The sequence below is a fragment of the Hemibagrus wyckioides genome, linkage group LG24 (genome assembly GCF_019097595.1).
Source record: "Hemibagrus wyckioides isolate EC202008001 linkage group LG24, SWU_Hwy_1.0, whole genome shotgun sequence".
NCBI classification, from domain to species: domain Eukaryota; kingdom Metazoa; phylum Chordata; class Actinopteri; order Siluriformes; family Bagridae; genus Hemibagrus; species Hemibagrus wyckioides.
The window spans coordinates 19,451,271-19,472,334 of NC_080733.1; the positions used below are offsets into that span (position 1 = coordinate 19,451,271).

The 21,064-nt window shown below is 43.9% G+C and overlaps 1 protein-coding gene across 2 annotated transcripts; it reads left to right on the forward strand.

Annotated features, from left to right (window-relative positions):
* Window positions 1-21: 21 nt before the first annotated feature.
* On the forward strand, window positions 22-20,954 carry ankle1 (ankyrin repeat and LEM domain containing 1). Of its 2 annotated transcripts, XM_058377186.1 has the most exons (10): window positions 22-765; window positions 1,633-1,785; window positions 2,011-2,116; window positions 2,381-2,504; window positions 5,497-7,383; window positions 7,542-7,704; window positions 7,828-7,990; window positions 14,338-14,435; window positions 18,725-18,857; window positions 18,985-19,123. In XM_058377186.1, exons 1-10 carry the CDS (start codon window positions 701-703, stop codon window positions 18,988-18,990), a joined length of 2,898 nt encoding a protein of 965 aa, XP_058233169.1. In that variant the 5' UTR covers window positions 22-700; the 3' UTR covers window positions 18,991-19,123. The 2 variants fall into 2 exon arrangements, with proteins under 2 accessions (XP_058233169.1, XP_058233168.1); XM_058377185.1 differs by lacking the exon at window positions 14,338-14,435 and having other exon boundaries at window positions 26-765; window positions 18,985-20,954.
* Window positions 20,955-21,064: the final 110 nt, after the last annotated feature.

Consider the following 21,064-nt stretch of genomic DNA (forward strand, 5'->3'; position numbering starts at 1 on the left):
GGGAAAAGCGCGTGCGCACACTCTCTACGCTGACCGAAACCACTCCATATTCCATTCTTTGTGCAGTTTTTATTTATTTTATTAAATAATCTCTGTACTGTAGAATAATCAAGTCTACTCATTATTGCGCTTTACAGATCGTAAGGAACTGGGAAACTACGCACAAGAAAATGAAACAAACCAGAACAGCAGATGGCGCTAAGTGTCCTCTTGACGCGAACGCCTTGCTCGTCGCAGAAATAATACGTCACATCAACAGAGGGAAATTTAAAACGACAAAACAAAAAAAGTTCATCGATCTGCAAGTGTCCAAGCAGCATCGTGTTTAACACAGCACTTAGCATTTTAATCACCTCATACAAAGCGTCGTATCTGGCAAAATTCGTCTAAAATCTAAGCAGATAGCTACGATTATGACTGCTCGGTTGTTTCCTTCCCCACCTGTTTTCCGACAAACCCCACCCTCCGTGCGATGTGATTGGCCAGTTTGTATGGTCTTCTGAGTCACGATTGGCTAGCAGTGATGTCGCTCAGAATAACGCGACTGAGAAGAAACAACTGAATCGGCGTAATACAGGTGGGGGTTTAGGGGGGAAACAAGGCTAGCTGCTATCCTAGCCTCATTGGAACATAAAATACATTATTCGAAGAATCGAATCGACTCGCGCTGGAAGGACACGAATAATAAGGCGTAGGAAACATGAACAAAAACAGGCATAATTTAGCATCGTTGTTGCACGCGGCGGTAAACGAGACGGATGTCAGGTAAGCTGTGCAGCATCGTGTTGAACAGGCCAGCTCCTGAAATAAACCCCGCTCTGCACACCCGATTACTTTTTCCTGCTCTGGCACGCCTCATTAAACTCAACAATACAGTGCAAAGTGTGTTAGAACAGGATATACACACATATGTGCATAACAGGGAAATAAAATACAATCAACGTGCCATTCTCTAACGAGTCGAATATTGAGTCGGTTCTTTATTTGACTCGGCTCGCACACACGAGCAGTTTTTTCTTTCATTTTTAGACGTAAACTGCGTTAAACAGGTAGGTTAAAGCTTAGTAAGAAGCAGAAAGAGGCTAACACAGGGTATCACAGTGTGTGTGTGTTTTGAGAAAATGGTGAGTGAGTTGATCGGGAGCCGAAAGAGTCGGTTCGTTTTGTTAAACGGAGGCAAATGATCCGACTCACTGAAAGAGCCTGACTTCCGATCTTGAGTACATGTCTGTGCTTGTTTAAGGGGGATGATGGAGTCATCTTCATCCTTTCCTATCCTTCTCTTTTCCTTTCCTCTTCTCCTTTCTGTTTTCCATACTTTCTTTAGTTTTAGTAAATAATTTATTTTATCTAATCCTTTTATTTTATTTTAACTTAATCTTCTCTTGTTCTTCCTTCTCTTCTTTCTTCCCCTCACTTTTCTTCTATTGTGTTTATAAATGCTCAATTATTCTATTACAAGTCCTCAGAAGTGAAGTGGGTGAAAACTCTGGATTATTGTGTAAAACCCAGCATTCAGTAGATGGTCAGTGAGTTGATTATGTAGAGGGATCTGGAGGAGTGACCGTGTAAACCCCTCACATGTTCCTCTGTGACTCTTAATTTGTTTTCCTGCTTGTCTCATGTGAACAGGACGGTGGAGAGTTTGCTTCAGAGAGGTGCAGAACCCAACCTGGTACTTGATGAAGGCGTGGCTGCAGTGCATCTGGCGGCAGGGAAGGAATCGGAAAAAGGACTCAGATGCCTCAAAGTTCTCCTGCAGCACGGCGCTGATCCGAACCTCAGGTCAGGGATAAAGGATTAATTCCTGAATTTTACAGACTGTCCCCTTTTTCATTCATCTCCCTCTCCTTCGTTCTTTCATTTCTTGTCTTTCTGTAATTCTTTTCTTTTAATTCCTTCCTTCATGCTGAAGTTCATTCTATCAGAATTTCTCTTTTATTTTGATTGGAAATCATTGGATTTAAAGGACTGCTGATGATTTGGATTTCCTCTGTGCTGTGTGTTCAGGTCTGGTGAGGCTCTGACTCCATTACACATCGCAGCGTTATGGGGCTGCTATCAGAACCTCAAACTCCTGCTGAAGAACGGAGGAGACCCGAGTCTGAGGGACCAGGTGAGACATCACACACATATATTTCATGCATGAATGAAATAGGATTTTTTTAATTTCCTTTTTAATCCCTTTTGTATGATGTGTAAGAACCCTTTTGTTCTCATAATCCTTTCCATATGTTTGGGAATAAAATGCATCCAGGATATAATTTTTTAATGAATGTAAATTGTAATGTTTAATTTAATCAGTGAAAGAGTAAAAGCTTTTCAGGAGGATTATTCTGTGTATTATAAACTTCTGACGTGTGTGTGTGTGTGTGTTCAGGGTGGGAATAAGGCAGTGGATCTGGCAGAACAGGAGGAAAACAGTAAATGTGCCAGCATTCTTCAGGAATACGAGTCTCACACACCACAACCGGAATATGAGGATTTACCCAAGTTCAACTACTGTAAGAGTTTTTCTTTAGAATTCAACCTGTCTGTCCCACTCTCACACACACACACACACACACACACACACACACACACATAGCTTTTCATAGCTTTTCTCTCGGTTGTGCTGCTTCCAGTAGTGTATATTTATGATAAGAGTATTTATCCAATCATATTTCAGCCAGTGGATGACATCATCTGTTGCCAAAGTGAAAGAAATCTGCCTTAAGGCCTTCAGAATCAATAGTGCAGGCGCCTGGAGCTTAAAATAAGTGGCAATGAAACTGTTCCATTAACCAATCAGATTTCGAGTTGGTGTCACTGTCAGCAATTTCCCGTCCTCCGATTGGATAATAGGAGTAGTCAGAGGGAGGAACCGCACAAACTAAATAAAATATATATATTTTGAAACTGACAGAGGAGAAGAAATAGATTTGGTCGTGGACGTCCTTACAAATACATTTTCAAGGCGGACTTTTCAATAAAATCCTTTTGATTCTTCAAAATAGTTGGTAAGATTTTTCAAGAACCATTTATGCTTTTGGGTTTTCTTTTTTTTCTGGGTTTTCAGTTTGCCTTCATTCCAGATCCCAGGGGTGGACAGTGGTTTTTTTGCTGCAGTGAAAGGAAACTTGTGAGACTGAATTGTGTTCATTTGTTTTTTTGCTATATGTAATTTAATGTTATTCATGTTCGCTATAAGATCCTGTGACACAGCGCACTGTTATACAGTGTTTCTATATTCACTGTGTCTCGTTTCGGATGCTGCGTCCTCCGGAGATTACAGTTTGCTGCATACGGCATCAAGAATGTGTTTATAGGGAACAGTAACTGCAGTAAAATGAACTATTCCTTGTGAGGTATGAAATACTGTAGAATAATTCTTTCATTCGGATTAATTCTTTTTTACTTTGTTATTTAATGGTTGATTAGTATCTATTGCCGTGGTGTCATAATGCTATAGAGGTGGATTAATTCAGGAAGGACACCAGTGTGACACCATATATATACACTGAACAAAATTATAAACGCAACACTTTTATAAAAATTATAAACGCAACACAGAAAAGGCCTATTTCTCTCAAATATTGTTCACAAATCTGTCTAAATCTGTGTTAGTGAGCACTTCTCCTTTGTCGAGATAATTCATCCACCTCACAGGTGTGGCATATCAAGATGCTGATTAGACAGCATGATTATTGCACAGGTGTGCCTTAGGCTGACCACAATAAAAGGTCACTCTAAAATGTGCAGTTTTACTGTATTGCTTTTACATCTCCTTCGCATAGAGTTGTTGATTGTGGCCTGTGGAATGTTGGTCCATGTTGGATATTGGCAGGAACTGGAACACGCTGTCGTATACGCCGATCCAGAGCATCCCAAACATGCTCAATGGGTAACATGTCCGGTGAGTACACTGGCCATGCAAGAACTGGGATGTTTTCAGCTTCCAGGAATTGTGTACAGATCCTTGCAACATGGGGCCGTGCATTATCATGCTGCAACATGAGGTGATGGTCGTGGATGAATGGCACAACAATGGGCCTCAGGATCTCGTCACGGTATCTCTGTGCATTCAAAATGCCATCAATAAAATGCACCTGTGTTCGTTGTCCATAACATACGCCTGCCCATACCATAACCCCACCTCCACCATGGGCCACTCCATCCACAATGTTGACATCAGCAAACCGCTCACCCGCACGACACCATACACGCTGTCTGCCATCTGCCCTGTACAGTGAAAACCAGGATTCATCCGTGAAGAGAACACCTCTCCAAAGTGCCAGACGCCATTGAATGTGAGCATTTGCCCACTCTAGTTGGTTATGACGACGAACTGCAGTCAGGTCGAGACCCTGATGAGGACGACGAGCATGAAGATGAGCTTCCCTGAGACGGTTTCTTGCAGCAGCTGTCCGGGTGGCTGGTCTCAGACGATCTTGGAGGTGAAGATGCTGGATGTGGAGGTCCTGGGCTGGTGTGGTTACACGTGGTCTGCGGTTGTGAGGCCGGTTGGATGTTCTTCCAAATTCTCTGAAACACCTTTGGAGACGGCTTATGGTAGAGAAATGAACATTCAATTCATGGGCAGCAGCGCTGGTGGACATTCCTGCAGTCATCATGCCAATTGCACGCTCCCTCAAAACTTGCGACATCTGTGGCATTGTGCTGTGTGATAAAACTGCACATTTTAGAGTGACCTTTTATTGCGGTCAGCCTAAGGCACACCTGTGCAATAATCATGCTGTCTAATCAGCATCTTGATATGCCACACCTGTGAGGTGGATGGATTACCTCGGCAAAGGAGAAGTGCTCACTAACACAGATTTAGACAGATTTGTGAACAATATTTGAGAGAAATAGGCCATTTGTGTACATAGAAAAAGTCAGCTCATGAAAAATGGGGGCAAAAACAAAAGTGTTGCGTTTATAATTTTGTTCAGTGTATATATATATATATATATATATATATATATATATATATATATATATATATATATATATATATATATATATATATATATCTGAGACACACACACACACACCCATCTGTCCCACTCAGAGACACACACACACACACACCCATCTGTCCCACTCAGAGACACACACACACACACACCCATCTGTCCCACTCAGAGACACACACACACACACCCATCTGTCCCACTCAGAGACACACACACACACCCATCTGTCCCACTCAGAGACACACACACACACCCATCTGTCCCACTCAGAGACACACACACACACACACCCATCTGTCCCACTCAGAGACACACACACACACACACACCCATCTGTCCCACTCAGAGACACACACACACCCATCTGTCCCACTCAGAGACACACACACACACCCATCTGTCCCACTCAGAGACACACACACACACACCCATCTGTCCCACTCAGAGACACACACACACACACACAGCTGTCTGTCACACTCAGAGACACACACTCTTTCACGAAACAATCTCTCTAAACTCTTTCTGTCTTCTCCAGCCCTCTACTCAGGTCACCCGATGAGAGACTGCAGCATGAACCTGTCACTGATGAGTGATTTTGGAGATGAGCCACTCAGCAGCACCCGATATTCCTCCTTTTACAGGAAATCTGAGAGCAACAGACAGTGGAGGGACAGGGACCCTCACGAGTCCAGGCTCTCTGATGTCTCTGGTCTTAACCCATGTGATAGCGACATGTTTAACAGAGCAGAAGTGGTTGGTTCTCTTCCTCCGGTTCTCTCCAGTACCCGCCTGTCAGGGATGGACTTTAAAAAGAGTCCGGACGTGGCCCAGCCAGATCGGTTTTTCACCCCGAGTCGGAAAAGTGTCACGTTCAGAGAGTACGATGAGTATTTTCCGGATGTGAAACACAACGATGAGGACACCAGTGACTCCGGGGACTCGACGGTGGATTTCTCTCTGTATCCCGACTTCTTGCACTCGGACCGCATGACTCCGGTGCTGCAGAACCAGGGGATCGACGTGACGTCTCCAGATGACGTATTCGTATTCTGCAGAGAAGGAAACACCACAGAGGATTTTGATAAGACTGTAGTAGGAGGGACAGCTATAGGGGAGGAGGAGGAGGATAACAAAGACGATGTGTTTGTCGATAAAGTAGATGAGCAGAAGTACGTCACTCACACTGCTGTCAGCAGTAACAGTGGGTCGAGTCAATACAGCAGCTGCGACAGCGAACAGTACAAAACCACCGTGGAAGCGCTGTTGCCTTCTGAAAACGTCTCGCCATCAGAAAAAGACAGATGGGCAAACGGAAGTACAGGCTCAGACAGTGGGATGAAGGAAGAACTTCATTTACAGCCACAGGCATGTAACAATAAGATTACGGAGCTTTCCTTGACTCAGAGTCCGTACGTTACAGGCAGGACACGGTCGAGAGTCAGTCGCTACTCTCAGAGACACAGCGCCTCGTCTTTTTCCACCTCATCTCTTTTCGAGCAGACGCTGCCCACACCCACGCGAGTGCGCCGAGATGTTACTCCATCAGACAGACCTCACCAGAGACATCCCTATGAGGAAGACAGAGCAGAACATCTCGATTCCCGAATGGCGAATCTGAGCGTTTCTTCCCAACTGCCTGCAAGCCAAGCAGATACCCTGATCATCTCCGGAAGCATGGCAGATACTATCATCATTCCAAGAGGTGCCACGGATGACAGTTTAGAACGTGAAACATCATCATCATCATCATGCCAGCAAGAGGAGGATGTGTTCACAGAAGACAAGGAGTTTTTAACTTCAGACCTTTCGAGTTCAAGCACAGAAATACACAAAAACACCAAATCTCAAGATTCCTCCTCCAGCTCAGAGTCGAGTTCCAGATTCAGTCAAGCGTTTGAGATTCCGTCCACCGGCTGCACGCCGAGATACAGCATGAGCCGAATCTGCAACCGTTCCCAAATTCAGTCGCTTGCGAACCTGTCCTACACCCCCGGAGGACGTCCTCTTATCACTGACATGGACGAACCGGTGGAGTATCTTTACACCGATACTGAGGAGGGACATGAGCTGATCGAGACACACGTCCCACCAACGTCCAACACGTCTCTCAGCTCGTCTGTCAGCGAGGAGACTGTCATCTACGACTGGCGCTCGTTACAGACCGCATACAGAAGTCCGGAAAAGGGAAAAGAAAACCGCTGCCCTAATGAGGTGGTGGAGAGAATGCACATCTCCGAGACGGAAGGGCTTACAGACCGAGAGCTGAGACGCAAACTTGTAGAATTGGGAGAGGAACCTGGACCCATCAACAGAGACACGCGACCTTTGTACATTCAGAAATTACAAACACTGCAGATGAAACATGTTCCTCTGAAGTTAGTGCAGAGGATTAGTGCAGAGGTTGAACCAGCTGCAACCACCGGTACAAGACAGTCACATTTACACACAAAAACAACATCCAATAAAACTCTTTATTGTGGCTTTTATTTAATGTTTTTCTCAGAATGTTGTTGGGGTTTGTATTTATTTGGTGATGATGGTGATGTTAATGGCAGTATTTGTTCCCTGTTTGAGTTACAGGTTACAGTCCGGAGCTGAATAAAGTGTTGTGTTCCTTCCACCTGCCCGACTGTAAAGCTGATGAGTTTGCGCTGTGTGAACAGTTCGATCAGCCGGATCAGAATAAACGCTGGCGTGAAGGCGTCATAAAGTCCAGCTTCAACTACCTGTTACTCGACCCCAGGTAAAGTGCACACTATTCTGGGTGAAGGTTTGTGTGATCCTAGTCCTAGGAAGAAAAATATTTGGTTTATGATATAAAAAGTTATCACCTGCACCATAAATAATACTTGGTTTCTGTGTCCAGAGTGACGAAGAATCTGCCGTACCGCAGTCAGGCGATGACTCCTCACGAGTGCTTCCAGACTTTCATCAGCTCCATTTTCTACGTGGGAAAAGGCAAGCGCTCTCGACCCTACAGCCATCTGTACGAAGCTCTGGAGTATTTCAAAGGAGACAAATCATCCAAGGTACGATACTCAAGAGATGAGCAGGGAAGTTCAATGCTAACATTAGGAAAAGACAGTTAGTTACAGCGGATAAAATAAGTATTCCCAACTGAGTTGGGATCAGAGTGCAGGGGCAGCTATGATACAGCACCCCTGGAGCAGAAAGGGGTTAAGGGGTGAAGATACTTACTTGCTTGAAATTTATTTAAAACATTGTACAAAAGCCTTTGTTGGTAATGACCGCTTCAAGACACCTCCTGTATGGAGAAACTAGTTGCATGCATTGCTCAGGTGTGACTTTGGACCATTCTTCCACACAAACAGGCTTCAAATCGTGAAGGTTCTGTGGGCCTCTTCTACAAACTCTGATCTTTAGTTCTTTCCATAGATTTTTAATTGGATTCAAGTCAGGTGATTGGCTGAGCCATTCTAGCAGCTTTATTTTCTTTCTCTGAAACCAATTGACAGTTTCCTTGGCTGTGTGTTTGGGTCATTGTCTTGCTGAAATATCCACCCTTGTTTCATCTTCATCATCCTGGTAAATGGCAGCAGATTTTTATCAAGAATGTCTTGGTACATTTTTCCATTTATCCTTCCTTCAATTTTATGAATTTTGCCAGTACCGTATGCTGAAAAACAGCCCCACACCATGATGTTCCCACCTCCAAACTTCACTGTTGGTGTGGTGTTTTTGGGGTGATATACAGTGCCTTTTGTCCTCCAAACATGGCGTGTATTATGGCATCCAAAGAGTTCAGTTTTGGTCTTATCTAGTCAGACTATATTCTCCCAGTATTACACAGGCTTGTCCAAATGTTGTGCAGCAAACTGTAAACAAGCTTCAACATGCTTTTTCCTCAGCAATGGAGTCTTGCTTGGTGAGCGTGCATACATGCCATGGCATTTGAGTGCATTACTTATTGTTTTGGTTGTTGACTGGAACATTCAGAAGTTTTGAAATCCATCTGTAACCAATGCCATCAGTATGTTTAAGAGCTCTTTGCTTTTACCCATTGTGTAATGTTTCTTGTGTGACATTTCATGTGTTCAATACTCTTTCCCTGTGTCATTTCACACCAGGTTAGGTATGTAACCTGGGTCCCTGAGAAGGGAACGAGAGGCTATGTAATGGCTGATGCTAAGGGGATGCTTCTATGTGGAAGTTGTGTCTGAAGCTCTGTGTAAAATTGTGATGATTTATCAGCTTGGGTAGGTCATGTAATGAAGCTGTGCATCATCACCCCTGAAAGACCCAGTACCCAGGAGTGGGATTCAGGTCCAGGTTATAGAACCTCATAAAAGTGTGCGGAAAGGACCCACCCGCTGCAGCACAAATATCCTGGATGGGAACATCTCCAGCCAGAGTGCTGGACAAGGCAATACACCTAGTAGAGTGAGCTGTAATCTAGAGGCGAAGCCACACAGCGCTCCTTTAAGGCCTAGGAGATAGCTACCACTACCCAGCACAAGGTGTTGCTTGGAGACCAGATTGCTTTTGTTGCGGCTGCCAAAGTAGGATAAAAGGGAGAAGACTTATGTCATGCACTCAAGCAATAGGCATAAGTGCTAGGAACCTGAACTGGGCACAGCAGGTGGAGTCTTTCCTGCTCTGCCAAATCGTGCGTCAGAGGGCAGAAGGCCTGCATAAAGGCCGGACAACCGCTTATAGCATAGCCGTTTCCAGAGTCAGAAACTCTTCAGAGGTTGACTACATTGACTCAAAGGAGGCTTAGAAAGCCTCTGAAGGACCACTGAGAGGTCTCAGTAGGGGAGACACGGTCTACATGAAAGCCTCAACCACCTGGCACTGTGCATAAGACGAGAGACCAGTGAACAGGCACATGACTTGCAGCAATGGCTGTCACATATACCTCAATGTAGAGGGTAATAGGCCCTCAAAGAGTCGTGTCTGCAGGAACTCATTCACTGCCCTGTAGGTACAGTGCTATAGATCCTGACGACACCCATTACACCAGAGTCGAAAGTTCAAAATAGTCTCCACATCCTGGGTTGGAAGAATGGGTTCTTGGAGCTGGTCCCCCTCAGGGGCCAGACTATAAGTTCTAAATCTCAGGGTAAGGGTAGAGAATCGCCTCCTGAACCTGAGAGAAGGCTCCTCCTGACGAGAATCTCTCAAAGAGCACCATCCAGAAGGGAAAAGAGAAAGCCACAGGGGACAGTGGGGCAACTCCTCAGAGGTGAACATAGCCACTTCTGCCTGGCCAAAAATTTCCATATGCATTTCACCACCTATGTGTGGAGATGCCATTCCCTTGGCCTCAGCCCCTGCCCTTAGCAGGAAGCCTGCTTCCCGATCATGCGATCTAGAGTGCAAATTGTTCTCAGTGCAAGAAATCTGGTCTCTACATAGGGCCAGATCTGGTGCACCAACCTGAACAGAGGGTGGAAACACAGACCGCCCTAATGATTGATAAAGGGGAGTTTCAGGAGAAAGTTTTTCAACATTAGAAACACAGCCCCTATTTGCCAATCTGTGCCATGAGAGACCTCCTAAATGCCATGGGCAAGGCAGCTGTCTAGGACCACTCCCCAACTGGACACGGGTTGTCTGTCGAAAGAGTCTTGCTACAATGACACGCCTTAAGAATGGGACCCAAGGTGAGAAACTGAAGTCTGTTCACATAAGTAGGTTATGCAGCTTAAGACACTTAATCCTTGTGATCTTGAAAAGGGTGTCTGCAAAGGTGAAAACCCCTGCTCCTGAGCTGGAGTTGAAATGGTTTTGTGTAGCAGAGTCAAAGGAATAGCTTTGGACGCTACAGTCATTAGCCAAGCACCCTCTAAGTCTGGGAGGCAGAGAGGCACTAGCCTAGTCAGATTTAAAGTCAGACCTGTAACGTCGCAGGTGGCTACATGTGCAAATCCGTGGCTACTGGAATGCTTCTTTATAGTGCTCAGCGCAGGCAATCAGGGCTGATGCAAGGCACCTGCGCACCCTTCTTTATAAACCTTTGGTTTTCGTTAGTCGGTGTGTGGACATATAGTCTGTGCCTGGTATCAAAGACCATATGTCTTTGAGAGGTAATTTGGTACAGAATTAATTATAGAAAGCTTTTATTTCTAAAGGAGTATTGAGAAAGTTATTTACTGGCTTGGTGGACTGATGATCAGCTCCTCGCCATTTATTATGAAGGAACTTTGATCTAGACTCAGTGAGGGTATTGCTTGAGCCACCAAAGGCTTGCTTGTGGCAATCCCAACGTGTTTCTAGCCACCTTTGTGCACTCTTCTCACACGGGTCGCACGGGTTGATAGCGCAGTGGTTAGCGTGCCAGAAAATCCAGCACAGCGCCAAAACTCCTTGGTTCGCCTTGGTTCGTGTCCAGTTTCATAAAGTTGTGTTTCTTTTTGCCTAATTCTGTCCCTATTCGGCCCAACTTCCTGATTAAACCCTTATATCATCTCCACCTGTCTGGATAACAGACCAGGCTCAGTACTCCCCACTTCTCCAGTACCGATTCCTTCTATCCCCATAACAGTATGTCTGTGAATCAGCCGGTCTGGAGCAGATTCAGGGTCTTCTGCAGCCCCAGGGTGCCTCCACTGCTGGCGGGGCCCTGAGTGGAACTTCCCAACCTGCATTGGCAGAGCCAGTCGCCCCTGCCCATGCTGAGACATGAATGCCTTCCCCTCATCCCTATGCCAGGCAACCTGGGGGATGTAATCTATTTATTTTGCAATGCTCTCTGGTATTCAAGATGCAGTCTGGCAACACTGCCTGCCTGACCACGCCACAATTGACACCTTTATCGCAGCCCTGCAGAGCACCTTTGGCCATCCCTCCAGGGAAAGGGGTTTGACCTCCTCTCTCTTCTGGATGCGCCAAGGCAGCCGCTCCATGGCTGTGTATACCATTGAGTTTCAAACTGTGGCAGCTAGTTCAAGTTGGAACGAGCCAGCCCTCCAGGCAGCTTATATACAGGGACTTTCAGAGGAGTTAAAAGACAAGCTAGCAACTTGGGACACTCCTACTGACCTGGAAGCCCTGTACGAGCTCACTATCTGCTTGTGCAATCGTCTTCAGGAGAGACAGTTAGAGCACCAGGCAAGTGAGGAAGCTCAACTTAGACGTATCTATAGGTGAGGCTGCCTCATCTGGGGCTCTTGAACCATCAGAGACCCCTTCAGAACCCATGCATTTGGGGGTCACCAGCTTGCCAAGGCAGGAGAGATCTGTTACCCGAAACCCATTCCTGCCTCAGAGGCAGGCTGGCCACCCACGCAACTCGCTAAGGGGCAAGAGGTCCATGCAGAGAGAGGGGTCTGAGCTGGTCCTAAACGCGACCACTCGCACATCAGGCCTATTTTTGCCGGCCAACCTTCTTTGGGGCAAGGGCAGACAAGCTGATCTCCAGGTCTTTATTGACTTGGGGTCCGCAGGTAATTTTGTTGACGAAGGAGTGACCCGCTGCCTGGGCTTACCACTAGAGAGCCTGTCGCATCCATTACCAGTCTCCGCCCTGGATGGGCGACCACTGGCCTCTGGGCCGGTAATTTCCCAGACAGCCCCTCTCATTCCGTGTATAGAGCATCATAAGGAGCTCATTTTCCTATATGTTACTGAGGCTCCTGAGCTCAGCCTTATCTTAGGTTTGCCCTGGTTGCAATTACATAACCCCCGTGTAAATTTGTCCACGGGGTCAATTTCCTCTTGGGGGCCTCAATGCCCTCAGAGATGTCTGAGGGGCTTCCAAACCTCACCCCCCCCACCACAAAGGAACCAACATTCCCCAATCTACCTCTCTCGCCTCAAACACTGGGGTGGGAGCACTTCTGTCCCGACGTCTAGGACCAAAAGGGGAACTGCATCCCTGCACATATTTCTCCCATTGGCTAAACGCCTCTGAGAGAGATCTTGATGTGAGGAATTGTATGCTCCTTGGAGGAATGGAGACACTGGCTGGAAGGAGCCAGGCTGCCATTCTTCATCCACACTGATCCCAAAAACCTGAGCTATATCCAGCAGGCTAGGTGGTCCTTGTTCTTCACCCACTTTAACTTCACATTGTTGTCCAAGCCAGGGTTGAAGAGTCTCAGGCCGGGCGCACTTTCACTTTAGTGGGACCCTCCATCACCTGACTCCAACTGCCAGCCCATGACTTCCTCTTGCATGGCATCTTTATGGTGGGGTCTGGAAGAGACAGTCCTGAAAGAGTGGAATCTGCCCGAGAGGGATACAGATGTGTCCGAATCGTGTCTGAATCCAAAGCTATGCCACAGAAGGTGGTTCTCAGAAATGGGGAAAGCACACACTTCACTGGGTTGAGGCCTAGGGACATCGTGTGGGCAAGCATGGCATCTCAATGCCGGGCTGTCACTTCCCTCGACTGAGCCAAGATGAGCCAGTTATCTGGATAATTAAGTACATGGATGCTCTGGGGTGCAATGATGCCAGAGCAGCTTCCATGCACTTTCTGAGGGTGAGCAATAAGACTAGACCTAAAGGGAGAACCTGGCACTGATATCCTGACAGCAAAACAGGGTAGTTTCCTGTCCTCTGGTGAGAGGCATATGTAAACGCACCCTTCAAGATTATCATTGCAAATCAGTCCTCGGACCTGATCTCTGACACAGTGACCTTGAGTGTTTACATCTCGGACTTGTATGTTTCAGGATACAATTCGGAGCACGGGGGTCTAAAATTGGGCATAGCCCCCGTCCTTCTTGGGAACCCACATGGCGGAGGTGGTTGTCTCTTGCCTGGGGAACCTGCCCCCAAGTGCCGGCCAGCCACCCAGATTTTACACAGGGTGGCTCAGGCTGCAACACTTAGCCTTCTTTTCCTGCCTCAGCAGGCCAGGCTGGGGCTGGTGGCTACTGGTTGATAGCCCTAGCTCCTCACTGCGGTGTAAGTAAGTAATTAAGCAAATTTTATTTATATAGTACATTTAAACATAGCAAAACTATCCAAAGTGCTTAACAATGTAAAAAGATTAATTAAAAGAAAGCAAGATGGACAATACAAACAGTAAAACACCAAAGAGAAAGCAATTAAAAAGCTAACGAGAAAAGATATGTTTTCAACCTTGATTTAAAAACAGTAATAGAAGGTGCAAGGCGGCAGTCTAAAGGCAACTGGTTCCATAGACGTGGGGCAGTGACTGAAAAAGCTCTGTCACCCTTCGTTTTCAACCAGGACCGTGGGACAAATAAAAGAGCCCTGTCAGCAGATCTTAAAGAACTGTTAGCTGACAAAGGAATAAGGAGATCTTTAAGGTAAGATGGAGCTTGGTTGTTTAGTGCTTTAAAAACAAACAACAAAATCTTAAACTGAATTCTGTAGTTTACTGGAAGCCAGTGGAGCGAGGCTAAAATTGGCGTAACATGATCGTACATCTTTGCCCCAGACAGCAGCCTTGCAGCTGCATTTTGTACCAACTGGAGACGAGAAAGTGATGTCTGAGGAAGACCTGAGTACAGTGGATTTCAGTAGTCTAAACATGAGGTAATAAAAGCATGTATAACCTTCTCCAAATCCTGAAAAGACAGAAACGATTTAAGTTGGCAATGATCCGTAATTGATAGAAACTGTTCTTAACAACAGAATTAATTTGTCTGGATAAACATAATTCTGAGTCCTGGATAACACCCAGGTTTCTAACATGCGAAGAAATGGAAGGAAAATGATTGCCCAGCTTCTTAGTGAAATCTGATCTCATTTTGGGAGGACCAAAAATAATAATTTCTGTTTTGTTCTCATGAAGTTGGAGAAAGTTATTTGATAACTATATTTTAATATCTGATATATATTCCGACAATGGTTGAATGGAATCTCCAGCTTTTAGTGGGAGGTACAACTGTGTATCATCAGCATATAAATGAAATGAAATATTATGCTTCCTAATAATATCCCCCAAAGGGCACACATATAGTTTAAAAAGAAGCGGTCCCAGAATAGAGCCCTGAGGTACACCACAAGTAATTGGGGCAGATGAAGAAAACTAACTTAGCTCCACAGAAAAAGACCTGTCTTTAAGGTAAGAATTAAACCAATGCAAAGCAGTGCCCCTGATACCGAACAGATGTTCTAAAGGCCAAATAAGAACATTATGTTCCACGGTATCAAAGGCAGCAGTAAAGTCAAGAAGAATCAGTACTCCATTTTTACCAGCAGCGACTGCAACAAGAATGTCATTGAACACTTTAAGCAAAGCAGACTCCGTACTATGAAAAGCAGTGAACCCAGATTGAAGAGGTTCAAATAAGTTAGCTGTAGTTAAAAGTGTGGTCAACTGTAGTTGCACAACTTTTTCCAAAAGCTTTGACAAAAATGATAACTTTGAAACAGGCCGAAAGTTGTTAAAACAACTTTCATTCAAACCTTGCTTCTTAAGCAAAGGTTGAACAACCGCATGCTTAAAGCAAGCTGGAACCACACCAGTGTCCAAAGATGAATTGATCAACACCTGAATACTGGGGCCAATAACTGGAAAAGCTGCTTTTATGATCTTAGAGGGAACAACATCCAGTGAAGTATTAGTAGTCCTCATTCTATTAACAAGATCAGAGAGTTCTATCAGTGAAACGTTGAAAATGGCAAAATGAAAGAGGACTAGCAAACAAGTTAAAAGACAGGTCTGTGAGCTGAGAGGTAAAAGCTAAACGGATGGCACTCACTTTATCAACAAAAAATGTTAGAAATTTCTCACAGAGCCCTACTGATGAAGACTCCATAGAAAACTGGGTTTTTGGATTAATCACTGAATTTATTGTGGAGAATAAAATCCTAGGCCTGTGGCATTGTGTATTAATCAAATTTGAAAAATATTTTGATCTAGCTGACTTGGCAGCACTCTGAAACTTAAGCAGACACTCTTTAAAAATCTCGAAAGACACAGTCAGACGATCCTGCTTCCATCTCCTCTCTGCTTTACGGCATACCTGTCTAAGAGAGCGAGCATTGTCATCCAATCTGTAATAAGATTTTGTCTTAGGGTGTTTCATTTTTAAGGAAGCAGTCGAGTCTAAAATATTAGTACAGACTGTACAAAAAAGCGAAATCAAATCATCCGCCTCATAGGACGCCTTTGCTGCATGCAAGATAGATTCCTCAACAGCATTAGCCAGATAATCTTCCATAAATAGTCAGCGAGTTAATGAAACGAGAGTAAAAACCAACAGGCTTATTCACAGCAGCATAACGCTCAGCAGGAACCTTAAAAACAATGGGCTTGTGATCAGAAAAAGAAGCATCATCAACAAAAACATCAACTACAGAAAACCCATATGACATAAGATCATGTGTGTGACCACGAACGAGTTGCTTGATCAATGTGTCGAGAAAGACCAAATGAGTCCAAAATATTAGAAAACTCTGCAACCAAAGGATGCCCCGGACAACAAAGATGTATATTAAAATCACCCAAAAGCAACATATGGTCATACATCGGAGCAGCAGAGGTTAAAAATTCAGAAAACTCACTAATAAAAGTGCTTCCAGAATTAGGTGGCCTGTAGATAAGAGCACAAAACAGCATGGATGAAGTGGACTGTAAAGCCATACACTGTACTTCAAACGATGAAAACGTCTGAACAGAAACTGATTGAATTTTAAGTGATTGTTTAAAAACCATTGCAACCCCACCACCACCCCTCCCAAGCCGATCTTGGGGTACTAATAAAAGAACAGTTCGATGGACAGAGTTCTTCAAAAACTGTCAACTCACCAGCAGCAAGTTTTATTGCATACAGACCTCGCGTTCACTAACGCCATATTTGAAGGCTGTGATGACAAGTCCAGATATAGATGTTGAACAAATTCCAGTTGACAGAGTTTTGAGAAGTTCATTCCTCTTTGACGAGTCCGTAAACGCGGAGGAGCAGAGAAAATAGAGGAATGAAAATCTGGAAAAACCGGAAGATGAAAAACATATCTGTAATCCCATGAATGTCGCGACAGGCGAAGACCTTCCAAACTTATATTCTCTAGAGAAAACTCCACTGAAGTCTGTATGGAAGAAGCAATCGCCTTTCTGATTCTCACACATACACCACCACGATTACCTCTCCTCCTGTGGTGCTTCCTTACTAGAGGAACACAGCACGGTAACCGGTGAGCGCACTCCAGCGCGGGTTGGTTGAACGAGGATTGAGAGTGAAAATACAGAGCGGGGCATAATCCACAATGGATTACTTCCATACGACCTTTGATATTAAGCAACGTTTGGCGATCAGAGGTGAACACGGAGACTGCATGGAACCAATGCAAAATCATGCATAAAATAAACAGCAGGAAGAACAGACATTTAGAAGACTTGAGGGTGTCTAAAAGAAAGGTTTTGTCCCTTTCTTTTGCCTCTGTCAGATTGCCCATCTGTAGCAACTGAATTCAGTCATTAAAAGGCAGATGGCATGGGCAGTCTGCTTTGTGGCACAGAGGGCTAAATCTGTGGCCTGGCAGAGTTCAGACCTTATTGATGAGCCCCATCCCACAGACCAGCTCCTTTAGCAGGTCAGCTTGGTACGGCTCAAAACTGCCCTTGTGTGCAGCACCACAAAGGCTTAACTTGCGGAAATGTAGGCATTCCCTATAAGGCCAATTTTGCGCAAATTTAGCCAGACATTGTCAGGCTCATAGGGGACAACACTAAACTTTCATCATGCCAACTTAAGCTAAGCTTAGCAACAACACGTGTGATCACTTCCAGGAGCTTTTTGGACATCACAGAATACAGTGGCAATTCAAATGCTGTTTGCTCCTTGTTGCCCACATCGAGCTCCTCAGAGTCTGATGCAGATCCCGGAGCCGAGGCAAAGGTATTAGAGTCAGCTGAGAAGACAAAAGGGATTCGTGAAGCTATGAAACCATGACAGAATTGGGACTCAAGCCACGCAGCACAAGTGCTTGGCTGGAAATACAAGTGAACGTGGGATGAGCTTAGCAACAGCACACGAAACTCAACAGCACGAACGCCACTGATTGTGTTCTCTCGAGAAGCAATATAGTGCCATATTGCTCATCATCGTCCACATTGAGCTTCTCAGAGTTGGGTGAAGACTAATAATTCCTTGTTCAGTTCAGGAAAAATCGCAAATCGGACTTCCGGAGCCGAAGCCGGGAAATCAAATTCATAAGAGAGGGCAAGAAAAGTAGAACACCCGTTTCTTGTTCCGCTTCCACTAACTTGACCTGTGAGACCCATGATCTAAGTCGGGGCACTGCCTCAGCAGATGTGGTACCAGAGCCACGAGGAGCAGATGCTTGGCTGGAGAAAACAGAAAGCCGTGCATGAACGCTCCACTATCAAACAAACGCAGAAAAATTGCGAGTCCCCCACACACTTTCTGAACTTGCCATCTTTCTTAATCTTTTATATAATACATATATATATATATAAATCATGTTTTACTCTAGTCCAGACAGACAGGACAAACAATTGACACAAATATGCACAGAGCACTTCCTGAAGAGAAAAAAGTTGGAGTAATGTGACACAGATGCCCTTTTATGGTCTTGCTGGTGTGTGACCCACCTGAGCCGATAAATCAGGGGAATTTCAGACAGAGCTTCAGACACAACTTCCACATAGAAGCGTTCCCATACCATCAACCATGACGCAGTGTCAAGTTTCCTTAAAAGGGAGCTTAATTTATGGACAACTATAGCTTTATTTCTTTTCATGTATCTGATATGGATTTAGAATCCTGAAGAAACTAGGATCTGTAAGTAACTGAAACTGTAGGATAATCAGCTGTATTCTAACACCATGGTGTTTTGTTCCTGGTGTTTTGCAGAAGCTCTGCTCGAAGGTGCAGCACATCCTGCAGGTGTGGAACTGCGGCCACGGCGTCATCTCGCTGCACTGCTTCCAGAACGTCATTCCTGTGGAGGCGTACACACGAGAGGCCTGCATGGTGGACACCATCGGTACAAACACTGTAGTCATGTGATCAATGATAACAACAGACTGTAATATCAGGAACTCTCTCTCTCTCTCCCTCCCCTTCTCTCTCTTTCTAAACTGCAGTGTAACTGTATTTAATTCTTTCTTCAGGTCTGAAGATGCTGACCAATCAGAAGCGAGGGGATTATTATGGGATGGTGTCCACCTGGTCTGCTAAGCGTCAGCGTGAGCTCGGGGTTCACCTGCTGTACAGAGCCATGCAGATCTTCCTGGCTGAGGGAGAGAGACAGCTCCGACCAGCTGATATCAGGAGATGAAGTCACACTCTGTCTGTCTGACACTGAGCATTAGAGAGCACTTTGAGTTCATTCATGCAGTCAGGATCAAAATGCTGAGTTCACTTTGCTAAGTCCACTATCCTGAGTGCACTACAGAGATTTTATTCCATCAGTCATCAAACACTGTACCTGCTTCTGTACTAGCACCCTGCTCCCTATTCCCTAGGGTACATTATGTATGCTTTTAACCTGAGCAGTGCATCATGGGATATCCTCAGTTTAATTTGTGAAGTTTGATGTTAGAAGAAAAAGTCCATAAAGTGCATTCTGATTGGCTGAAACAAGTATAAACACTAACACATGGGGCTGTGTCTCAAACACTGCACTTTACACACTTACAGTTCAATAAGAGTTCTGCTGTAGAAGTAATAATGTCTTACAGTAAACATTACAGTAAACTAATCACTTACAATTCTCTTAAAGTTAATAATAATAAAGATAAACAAAAGTGTAAACTCAAATCAATGGATTTTGTTACTATAGAAATGCTTACATATGAGAACAAGTGCATTAAACCGGTCAGAGCTTCAGTTCTAGAAAATTTATTAACACCTTCTGACCAATCACGGTCCAGAATTCAACAGTGACGTGATGTAACAGTGTTTAATGACTGAGGGAATAAAATGAGTTATTGTACAGCTCACTCTGTATCATTACATTTCATTTATCAGATCAACAAAACACACACCAATCTGGTTTAAAGCTCACGATTCCCTAAACAACAACTACTGAGAGTTCTTAAAGTGAACAATCACATGGGAAAAGGCCACTGAAGTGAAAATACAGGTTAAAAAAAGCATTAATATTGTTTAAAAAGTCATATTTGGAGTAAATGTCTTAAAACTGTGGCAGTGTTTAATTATTAATGAAATATTAATGTTTATGGAGTATAAATGATTAATGATGAAGATTTGTGAGATGATCTGACAACTGGAAAAAAATGCAACCTGTTAGATAAAGACACGTACAAACTTGTATAAAAAAACTTGATCTAAAAAAGGTCAATAATTAGACTCATCATTGGGAAAAAGACTTAAATAATGACATTAAACACACACACACACACAGCTGTAGAGCTCTTGTTAGTCCTGTAGTGATTTTAATACTAGGATAGTGTTAGAAGTTGATTGAAGTAAATTTATACCACTGGGATTTATATATATATTTTATTTTGGGTCAAAAATGTGAAGATAAACCCAGACAATGTAATGTAAATAAAGTCAAACTAAAATTATCATCATGGTGACTGAAAGACTCTTATGTCTTTTTTTTTTTGGTTCCAATTTGTTTGAAACTTATGATTATATTAAAACAAAGCTTTATAGACAAATTTAACATTAAAATTCAATATGAAAAAGTGTTGAATTTACAGGTTCTGAATTCTCCTGGAACAGATATCACTTGAGTGGGCTTTATAAATGTTTTATAATGTTGTGTGATATAGTGTTCATTCTTTTGTACACCTATAAAACTCAGTAATTCATTTGTTGTCTGTCTGTCTGTGTGTGTGTGTGTGTGTGTGTAGTAGGATGTACAAATGTAATATTTCAGTAGTTGATTATTCATGTGAATGAATGGAACAATATTCAGTATTTTTTAATCAGTAATGTAAAATAAAACTGTGAGGAATCTTAACATGTAAAGAGACTGTAACATCACTGCTCTCAGATCTGTTGGATGCTCTGCTACACTGATGTGTTATTGTGAAATCATCTCTGTTTCTTACAGACTGCATTATACACTACTTTTACTGTTCTGCATTAAACTACCAGCCTTTTGGGGTTAATTTTGTTTTATTTGTGCCGCACGTGGTGATATACGATCATGTTATTATAAAGTGTAAAGCATTTATTTACAGAAGTCTCTCATTTATTAAACATTTATTTAAACAT

Excerpts from the sequence above, each read along its gene's own strand:
- ankle1 (XM_058377185.1), top strand. The coding sequence starts at position 701 with ATGAACAAAAACAGGCATAATTTAGCATCGTTGTTGCACGCGGCGGTA. Across the intron at positions 766-1,632 it reads GTAAACGAGACGGATGTCAG|GACGGTGGAGAGTTTGCTTC; the intron begins GTAAGCTGTGCA and ends TCATGTGAACAG. Across the intron at positions 1,786-2,010 it reads GGCGCTGATCCGAACCTCAG|GTCTGGTGAGGCTCTGACTC; the intron begins GTCAGGGATAAA and ends CTGTGTGTTCAG.